Source organism: Salvia hispanica, chromosome 3 (genome assembly GCF_023119035.1).
Source record: "Salvia hispanica cultivar TCC Black 2014 chromosome 3, UniMelb_Shisp_WGS_1.0, whole genome shotgun sequence".
Lineage (NCBI taxonomy): Eukaryota > Viridiplantae > Streptophyta > Magnoliopsida > Lamiales > Lamiaceae > Salvia > Salvia hispanica.
Window position 1 is genome coordinate 10,971,810 of NC_062967.1, and position 10,265 is coordinate 10,982,074.

At 38.0% G+C, this 10,265-nt stretch overlaps 3 protein-coding genes across 3 annotated transcripts; 2 read left to right on the plus strand and 1 right to left on the minus strand.

The window, feature by feature from the left end:
- Positions 1-663: 663 nt before the first annotated feature.
- Positions 664-2,790, minus strand: LOC125211334 (probable glucuronoxylan glucuronosyltransferase IRX7). The gene is made up of 3 exons (XM_048111067.1): positions 1,938-2,790; positions 1,614-1,864; positions 664-1,538 (listed from the first exon to the last, which is right to left on the minus strand). The coding sequence occupies exons 1-3, from the start codon at positions 2,526-2,528 to the stop codon at positions 1,073-1,075; spliced, it is 1,308 nt and encodes a 435-aa protein (XP_047967024.1). The 5' UTR covers positions 2,529-2,790; the 3' UTR covers positions 664-1,072.
- Positions 2,791-4,677: 1,887 nt separating this feature from the next.
- Positions 4,678-5,478, plus strand: LOC125210997. The gene is made up of 2 exons (XM_048110667.1): positions 4,678-5,156; positions 5,236-5,478. Exons 1-2 carry the CDS (start codon positions 4,764-4,766, stop codon positions 5,296-5,298), a joined length of 456 nt encoding a protein of 151 aa, XP_047966624.1. The 5' UTR covers positions 4,678-4,763; the 3' UTR covers positions 5,299-5,478.
- Positions 5,479-7,409: 1,931 nt separating this feature from the next.
- LOC125211670 lies at positions 7,410-8,292 on the plus strand. Its single transcript, XM_048111564.1, has 2 exons — positions 7,410-8,028; positions 8,125-8,292. Exons 1-2 carry the CDS (start codon positions 7,423-7,425, stop codon positions 8,185-8,187), a joined length of 669 nt encoding a protein of 222 aa, XP_047967521.1. The 5' UTR covers positions 7,410-7,422; the 3' UTR covers positions 8,188-8,292.
- The last annotated feature ends 1,973 nt before the right edge of the window (positions 8,293-10,265 follow it).

Sequence of the window (10,265 nt, forward strand, 5' to 3'; positions counted from 1 at the left end):
TCACATTTTCCTTTTTTGTAAAAAGTTCTCTCTCATATGAATATAAAAATTATATTTTCTCTCTCAATTTAACACACAAAACAAACCCTTCTAAAATCTTATGCCGTCCCACAAGTGCATCTTTTGTGGGACAGAGGGAGTATAATATAAAATTTATTTAATTTAATTTCTCACTAATTGCCCCATCTAAAATACTTGAATTTTGACTATGTATATTTTTACCCCTTCATATATAAATTCTTGGCTCTGTCTCTGAAGAATACTTGATAAAATCTGTTTTTGAATCTCAAACACATTTGAACTATAGAAGATGTCAGATTTTGTAAGGTTCACTGTCTGTCATGAAGCACGCTCCCGTATAATTTTATAAAGTGTACAAACGTGGGTTGCATTACTAATCATTATTACAACTTTGTTATTCTGATAAATCTTATTTGGGGTAGATGAGTGTACAAGGTTGTATATATATGGACATTAATTACACATTCGTTGACTTTGATCCTTAAAGATGAATATATTTTGGAAACACTCAAAACTGCCAAGAGTGTACGCTTTCTTATGAGAAGGATGAGTATATATAATACTACTACTCCCAAGTCAAGGCTTGAGCTGTTCATTAGAATTTCATGAAAAGAAGTAAGCAATTCACGCGGTGGAAGTGTATTACCAAGAAAGGAACATTTATTCTCCCAAATAACGAATCTTAATCTAATTAAATGAATTATACTGTATGATTGAACTACATAACACCCTCCTAGATAAGGTAACAGGTTTGGGTCTCATCATTTCGATACACCATCTAATGTCTATTTCCAATACAAGATTATCTACTCGTCTAAAATATTTATTCTTTCCCTTTTATGCAAAATCAATAGATTGTGCGTACTTCTCTGTACAACGTGGTTCGCCCCAACCGCAATATCAACCCAATAAAATCCCGCCACATCACCTCCCACGGCCGGGTCCCACCAGCAATCCAATAGATTCCAGCTGTCGTCCACTCACATACATCAACCTCGAAAACAAGCATTCCCGCCTCTTCCAATAGCCACTCGCCACATCAGCATATAACTCATTGCGTAGAACCCCTTGACCTCCTGTGGGACCTGCCGAGCCTCACGGAGAGGGACTCGAGCACCCGCCACGTGGCATCGCCCTCCAGAACTGGGACACTGAACAGCAGGGCCCTCCTCACCGCCGGGTCCCACAGGTTCCTTTGAATCGCGGTCAGGTTAGTCGCCGCAACGTGCTCGAGGACCTCCCCGAGCTTGTCCACGTCACCTTCCGCCACGGTCAGAGATATATCCGCCCACGGCACGGCGGCGGGGAATGGCAGCTGGATGCCGTCGGCGATGATCACCGGCACGCACCCCAGCGCCACCGACTCCACCAGCCTCGGGCTCCATGGGGCCCACCCCAACGGACACAGGCAAAACTTTGACCGCACGATCTCCGACTGGTAGCCGGCGAAACGCTGCCTCCGTAGGTAGAAGCGCCGGTCGCAGCCGTATCTCCGCCATATCTCAGTCCGAACTTTCCTGCGATCGACACATAATTTTTGAATCCACAGAAAAATTAACAAATTGCGAATGTGTGAAGAGAATTAATCTTACTTGCTGTAGAAACGGCCGCTGACATTCTTGGGGTAAAGTTCCATTTTACCCCTGAAAAACGCAAAGATGTCGCGGCGACCGGTCAACGGCGACACCTCAAGCGTTGACCGTACACTTTCCGGCGATATGTACGGCGGAATCACTACATGCTCCACATCCTGACATGGATGCTCGTATTTCACTCCAAAAGTCTGCAACACGATTGAATTTTTCAAGAATTTCGGCACTCCATCTGCAATCGCAACATCCTCCTACAAACATCAACACGAAATCAAGAATTTTTCAAGAATTTCTTCAAGAATTTTTCAAGAATTTGACTATTACCAAAGTGTGAAAGCAAGAGCCGAAATCATGAGACGCAACGAAGACATGGTCGGCGCCGCGGCTGCGGTTCCAAAAGGGAAGCTGGAAAGAGACAAGATCAATGGCGGCGGAGATGAGGGAGCGGGCGTGGCCGATGGCGGGGAAGCCATTGACGGTGCTGAAGTTGCAGGAGACGTAAACGGGGACGAAGAAGAAGTCGGCCTCCCATGGCTCGAACGTGCGGATATCACTGCTCAGCAAGGCTCGGTGGATGGCCACCTCCGCCGCGAATAGATGGGTGCTGCACCGCTCGTTTTCCAGCCAGTCGGAGTTGAATTTCGGCGGCAATTCGTAGACGTAGACTTTGATTCCGTTGAGTGGCCATTCGGCGTGTGTGTTTTTGTTGAATGGTTGTTCGATGAGGGCGCGGGAAGCTTTGTTTTGGGAGACGGTGGTTCTTGAAATGGAGGAAGCGGGCTTGTGGCGGGTGATTAGGAAAGAGGAGAAGAAGTAGAAAGAGATGGAAAACCAGAGAATCCATTTGAAATATCTGTAGCAGAAGCCTTTGTCTTGGTTCCTACTGCTTCTTGCTCCATGGAAAAGCCTCTTCATCCTTACATACGATCTCTATCTCTCTATCTATCTCTCTTAAAACAACGGTGGAGAGAGTGTGGATTGAAGAGGGAGGAGTGGTTGAAACGGGGTTTTCTGAGTTTGGTTAATGTTGGGGGGAGTGGAAATCAAGAAACAAGGGATGTGTGATGGATGATGGAATGATTTGTTGGGAGTTCGTTTTTGCTTCAACAAAAATACAACTTTATTATAAAATGGTAAAACTCTGATTCATACAATTATGTACTACTAGTACACTACTCCATGTTGGTAAAATAGTTTAGTGACGAATTTTAGTATGAGGTGTTTTCTAGAACAAAACATGCTTTAGCCTTCAATTCATCCACTTATATTTTTCAATTAGGAGCGGAATATGCAGGTGTTTGCCTGGGTCTTTAACAACGTGATTATTCAGCCAAAAGTTAGAAAACGCTAATCCATGTTAGTATTATTAGCTAGATAAGTGTATTTTATGATAATAGCTCTTAATTAATTATTTGCAAGAAAACGATCTTTTTAATTAATAGTTCAGACTTTAGACTCTTGTTTAATTAGGTGAAGTTGCAATCATATATAATTGTCTTCTGGTGTACTCAATGGATTACTTCTCAAGATTGACCTGATCTAATTAGATAAAAATAATACTCCTAATTCATTTTTACTCTAAAAAATTAAATGGTAGCCTTAGCTTGTTCTTTTCCTTAAAATTTATATTTATCCAAAACTAAGTTTCTAATGTTTAGAGATTAGATTTAGAGTAGGAGGAGGAATTTAGCACTTTTACTATGCTGAAGATGGCGAAGGCAGACCCGCCCCATGCCCCATTATTTATTATGAACCCGGATAAAAAAAATACTAGGAGTAGTTAATAATTAAATATCAAGAAATATACCTTAAAGTATTGATTTATATTATTATGCAATGCAGGTTGACGAGATTTGAAATTATGCATATGCAATAATGACAAGTGGAATAATTCAAGAATCAGCAACCACTCTACTATCTTCCAGGGAGAAACTTCCTTAATAATGTACTAATTGCGGGCCAATCTAACAATGAATTATTGTGAGGTGTGAAAACAAAAACTTATGATTAGATTAGATGGGTGGATTTGCAAATTATATTTACCGGAAATAGCAATTCCATTTAACTTGAGTATTCTCATACCATCTCAAAAGACTTGCTGGAATTCCAATCATATTACAATGAGAATTCTAATCACTAGTTGTTTGTTCTCTTTGCATTCAAACGTGATAAACACACGGGCTTGGATCCCCTGCTGTGATTGGAACCACAGCAGGGTGTTGTGGTAGACACAATCAAATTTTTTATTAATAAAAAATAATTTTTTTTTTATATTAGAATAATGGGTATGAATCTTGCACAGCACCCTGCTGTAGTTCCAACCATAGCAGGGGATCCAACCCCATAAACACAAAGAGGCCGGAGGAACTCGCCTCATGAACCAAAAATCAGAGCCGCCCGATGTGGTCTAAGGCAGCGAACAGTTGAAGCTGTAAAGTTTGTACGTAATTGACAACCAAAGGTTAGATGTTTTCAAGAAATAGTTGAAGATTTCAAAACACAAATTAAAATTGATGACTTTTTCAAAACATTACTCATAAATCATGATTAACCATTTTTTCTACAGAAAGTGGTCAGTGATGTGTTTTCTTTATGGTGGGCATTTAACTCTTAATTTGAAATATTTATACCTTAATTATGTAATACACTAATCAATACTAATTAATAATCCATTACGTATAATTTACTTATAAAATTGCAATTTAATAAATATGTATATACTCCATTCTAATTGAAGCTAATGAATCCTAATTTATAATTATAAAACCAACTTAATTGTAAGTACAAAAGACTGGTATTTTAACAATCAAAATGTTTAAAAACAAAAAAAAAAATTAACAAAGGAGTGCATTAACATTGTATTTGATGTGATAGGGAGAACCTGGAGCCGCACCTACAGCCAATCACAATGCCTCGGGCATTTGAACAGTCCAATATTGTATGTTTAAAGACGCTATATAAAGGGGTGAAGTGAAGAAGTACAATAGTATATCCCTATTGAGCAAAAGAGATGGCAGGATCCAAAGTGAGCATGAAGCTGCTGATCGACAGCAGTGGTAAACGAGTGTTATTCGCGGAGGCCGGCAAAGACTGCGTTGATTTCTTATTCTACCTACTCTCCCTGCCATTCGGCTGCTAAGAGATGAAGGAATGGAGGGGTCTTTACCCACCCTCTACAAGAGCTTAGAAAATCTCAACAACGACTACATAGAGCCCTACAAGAGAAAGGAGACCTATCTGAAACCGGTCACCACTTCTCCGCTTCCTCTTCTGGGCCTTGGAGCAGATGCTTCAAGTTCAACTGCAAACAAAACTTGCAGCTGTGACAGTTACAGTGACAGTGACTGTGATATTCATACCTTTGGCAGCCCCAGTAGAAAAGTAAGTAGTGGTTTGGTGAAGGGGGTGGTGACGTACATGGTGATGGATGATTTGGAGATCAAGCCCATGTCTACTATCTCCAGCATTACTCTTCTCAATGACTTCAATATTAAGAATGTGGGGGCTTTGAAGGAGAAGCTTGTCTATTTGAGAATCAAGGAGGTATTGTCATTAACTATACATTATTAATACTACATTCTCTCTTAATTTTTAATTTTTTACTTTTTTTGAATTTGTTCAGGCCATAAAGCTGTTGAAGATCTCTCTGCAGAGCAAGAATGTTCTTACACAACTCTTCTGCTAGTTCAACAAATGTCGGTCGTGGATTTTGGTTTCACAATGAACCTCAGCTTTTTGTTCCAGCCTTTGGTTTTTCAAGTGTGATCTGTTTAGTAGGCTATCTTTTGCGCGTTTTGAAATTGTTACTGTATTTCGTAAACCTGATCGTCGAAATCTCATTCAAGTGCCACGGCATGTTTGGCCTTGTGTTATTGTATGCGGCAACGATTTTCTCCATGAAAAAACTCTAGTTTTCAAGTCAGTACCTTTATTTATTTTGGTAGTTTGAAGATAGAAAAGAATATAAATGAATTGAGAATCTTTATCGCTTCAACTGAGTTAAGTTAATATTTAAACTCAACAATAATGAAATATCCAAATTGAAAAATAAAGATGTAGAAAACTAAATAGTGAAATTACGTGGGACGGAGGGAGTAAGAAACAAATTAACAAAATTTGAGAATAGTGAAAGTTTGCAATGTTTGCACAACAACAGAGTAACTTTTATCTTTTGAGTGATATAAAAATTGAGGTACAATAACTAACTTTGAATTTTTTTAAAAAAACTACTAGTATAGTAGTACTAGTTTGCTTTTTTTTTATTTTTATGATGTTTCTATTTGTGTCTCTTAATTTTAGTTGAAACACTAACAATAAGATCACAAATCATCGGTGGCTTTTTTAGAATAAATAAAATAAAAAACAATGTCGAAGTTTAAAAATAATAAAAATAAAATTAGTAATTAAAATAAAGCCAACAGATGCGGGATTGAACCATTTCTAAATATCAAATGGTATCCGAAACTAGAAATAGAGTGAAAAATATGGAGTATTTCTATCGTTCTAATGCAATCTCAAGATCTATTTCATTTTTGGGTTTGCAATATACTACGTAGTAACAAACTCGCATCACTTTTTTAAGTTATGATTTGATACATTAATTTAAATTATTATATATTTATCAAAACGAAGAAAGAATCAACGAATGGAAGATGAATAAAGAAATTAGTATTGAATTAGAGCATCCGCAGCGGTGCTCTTAGCACCGTCCGTCCAACGTGCCGCTGAGCACCCGTCGTCCGTCCGCCGCTGCAGCTCGTCCGTCCGTGCCAACGGCACGGACATGCTCTTAGCTAAGAGCACGTCCGTGCCGCTGAGCACCCATACGTGGCAACGTCTGATTGGCCAACGCTAATTCGATTTTTTATTTTTATTTTTTTAAATTCAAAATTTATTTAAAAAAATGTTTTTAAATAAAAAAAAATATTTTTCCACTTTCCAAAAAATTATATTCGTTTTCTACCCACTTTTAATTTATTTTTCAATTTTTTTCACCAAAATTCACATTTTCATCTATAAATACCTCCACTTCAACACAAAAAAAATCACATTCTCTCATCTTTTTTTTTTATCATCTACATTCTCTCATCTTTTTTCTCATATTCTCATCTTTGTAGGATTTTAATTATGTATTTTTTTTTTATTTTCTAGGATTTTAATTATGTAATTTTTATTTTTGAATGTATTTTTATAATGTAGAAATGTTTTTAATAATTAGAGTATTTGAATTGAATAATGGAATGGTGGGACCTTTGAGCTTGTCCTTAGCTAAGAGCACGGATGTGAGTGTTGTGCTCTTAGTTAAGGACAAGGAGTAAAAGTGGGTCCAGGCCCACTTCCGTGCTCTTAGCTAAGAGCACGAATGAGGATGCTCTCAGATTTGTAGTATGGCAAGGGTAAGTATTTATGTTTTCATAAACCACATAGTAGAAGTATATATAAAATGATGAACATAATAAAAATAACCTTTTAGCCACTTAGTATTGATTCGAGTCATCCATGACATGCTTTTAAATTTGAATTTATTTACCATGTATTTTGTATTTCGATTTTGATATATTTTCTGTTTATATAGGATATCCTTTCAAATCGTTCTAGTCCGAAAATAGGGTAACAAATTAAACAATAAGATCAACTTTACTTCTCTCATATCTCGCTATTTATATGTCAATCTCTCCTAAAACCTCTTCATCGACTTCTCTTTCCCTCACATCCATTATCTCATTTTTTTTCATTTGTATCACACATCCTGATTAATTTTACTTTCTACAAAAAAAAAGAGAGAAAAATGTCAGATTCGAAAGTGAGCATGAGCATGAAGCTGTTGATCGATACTCAAGGCAAGCGAGTCTTGTTTGCAGAGGTAGGCAAGGACTGCGTGGATTTCCTGTTCCACATACTGTCGTTGCCGGTGGCCACCATCATCAGTCTGCCGAATGCCCAAAAATTGGTGGGATCTCTGTCCAATCTCTACCAGAGCTTAGAAACTCTCAACGACGCCTACATACTGCCAGACAAGAAAAAGGACATCTATCTAAAACCGATTCCGCCGGTCTCCAGCTTGGTTCCACTGCTGGCCCTTACTGATGCTAATCAGCTTCAGAAGAAATTTTACAAATGCAACAGCAGCAGCACCAGCTATTGTTCCGGTAGTTATATGTCTGATGACCCACGCGCCACTTGTCCTTCATGCGGTTGGCTTCTTAGCAAGAGCATGACCTATGTTCCTCATCCCGCTGTGAAAGTGAAGCCGGAAGATGGCGGATTGGTGAAGGGAGTGGTGACTTACATGGTCATGGACGATTTGATGATCATGCCTATTTCTACTATCTCCAGCATTACTATTCTTAATAAGTTTAATATTAAGGATCTCTCTACTTTGGAAGAGAAGGATGTCACCTTGGGGATGGATCAGGTATGTACTATTTTTTATTTTTTTTCACTTTTATATTTTTTTCTCTCATAGTAATACTTCTTTTTTGGAAATGTCTTTGTTTTTTATATCTGGTAGGCCTTGAAGCTGGTCAAGACTTCTATGCATAGCAAGAAGGTTCTGACAGAGGTCTTCTTTTAGTTCAAGATAAAAGAAATGCAGGAGAATGGTATCAGTGTAGCCTGTTTTGTTATCTTTTGGTGTTTCCAGTTGAATTACGTTTGTCGTCAAAACTCATTTACATATTTATTGCACCCTCGTTTTCAGTATGCTTAGTAGGCGTACTTAATATTGGTCACACCCATATTATAAAAAAATTTGTTACTTTTCTTCTTACTTATGGCAATGGGATTTGTAAGAGACCACATCCTGCAAGGGCGATTAAATAATTTGAAGTTTTAATTGTTCAATTGAAATACTTATTGATCTAATTAAAATTGTTATTCGTAACTGGATCGTGGGGTGTGGTGGTTTGGGCCTCATTCAAAATCCCCTTTCAATACCTTTCTTTATAGGCCCACTTTTAATAATGAAGTGAAGTGCAATATTGGCTGAATTAATTGAGTAGATTATAGTAATACGTAAATATTCATATTCTGATCCCCATTAACAGCTCGTGGAACATATCGAGTTCCCTTCCATGGACGATTGGAGATTAGTGAGGCTAAATCAACAGATTTATTATTCCTATTATTAAGGAGGACTTGACTATATGAAAGAAATTATTTTTTCATTAAAAATTCAAAAGTTGCTCCTTACTTAGCTTAATTTTATAAATTGTACAAACGTGGGTTAAATTACTAATCATTTTACAACTTTGTTATGCTGATGAATTCTTATATTTGTGGTAAGATGACTGTAGAAGGTTGAATATATATGGAAATCAATTATACATTTGTTAACTTTGATCCTCAAAAGAGGAATATATTTTGCAAAACACTCAAAACTACCAGACTGTACATAGAGATGTCTAGTTGGCTGGGCCGGTATGGGCCGGCCCATGCCCGACCCGGGAGTGAAATAATGTGGGCATGGACTGGGCTTAATAGTTTATTCGGGCTCCAATTGGGCCATTTTATAAACCCAGGACCAGCCTGGGGGCCAGGGCCATCTGAAGCATGGCCCGGGACCGGTCTAGGCCCGTTCCAAGCCCGGCCCAATACATCCCTTAAAAATCAGTAATTTATTTAAATCAAGTCTCATATGGTAGCATTTTACAACTTTTGTTATGCTGATGAATCCAAGGACTGCATGGACTACCTCTTCCACATACTCTCGTTGCCAGTGGCCACCATCATTCACCTTTCCAAAGCCCAAGAAATGGTGGGATCCTAACCCAATCTCTACCAAAGCTTAGAAACCCTCAATGACGCCTACATACTGCTTAACCAGAAAAAGAATACATATCTCAAACCGAAGCCGTCGGTCTCTAGTTCCTCGATTCCAAAAAATGAAACTTTAGTCACTTATAGACTAGTTACAGAAAAAATAAAGATATTAACAAACTTCACCCATTTACAGAACAAAATAAAGATAATAAACATAAATAAAATAGTGAACGTTACAGTATAGTACATATGTGGCGCAAGAGCAATAAATAAATATGGTGAAAAGAGCGCTAGAAGGGTGCAATACTGACCAGAATGCATGCCAAAAAGAAGGCTCGAGATGGAGAAGAATGATTGCTTGGATGATCAACCACAAACAAGGGCAAATGAGTCATTGTTCGAAGGAAGTCTACCCTAAAAGTAAGGGCAAGCCTCCCTATAGAAGGAGCCACTTGGAGAGAGAGAAAGAGTTCGACCACTACACTTAGTTAGAATTCTCTCTCGGAAAAGATCATTTTCCTTTAGCATTGTCCACATCTTCTCATTCCTCGCCACAGCCATGGTCACCTGAAGTTCCAGACGTTCACCGGAGTATCACCGTCCATCGTTCCAGCCAGTTCATCTCGTAGTAATAGCAGTTTCATCGTCCGGAGTGGCAAAACAATCTTTAATCGCTTTCATAGTTTAAATCTTTGATCGCTTTCTTTCGTTGGATTTGTTGCATAACTTAACTCTTTGTTATCTTTTGAAGTATTTTGTTGAGATCCAGACGCTTTTAGTAATGAAGTTTGTTTTATGCATCTCTTTTGGTTCGAATCTATTTCATTCTGCCTAGGCTTAGATCTAGTTATCACGTTTATTTTCTAAGTGTTTAAACATGTTTTCGTTTGA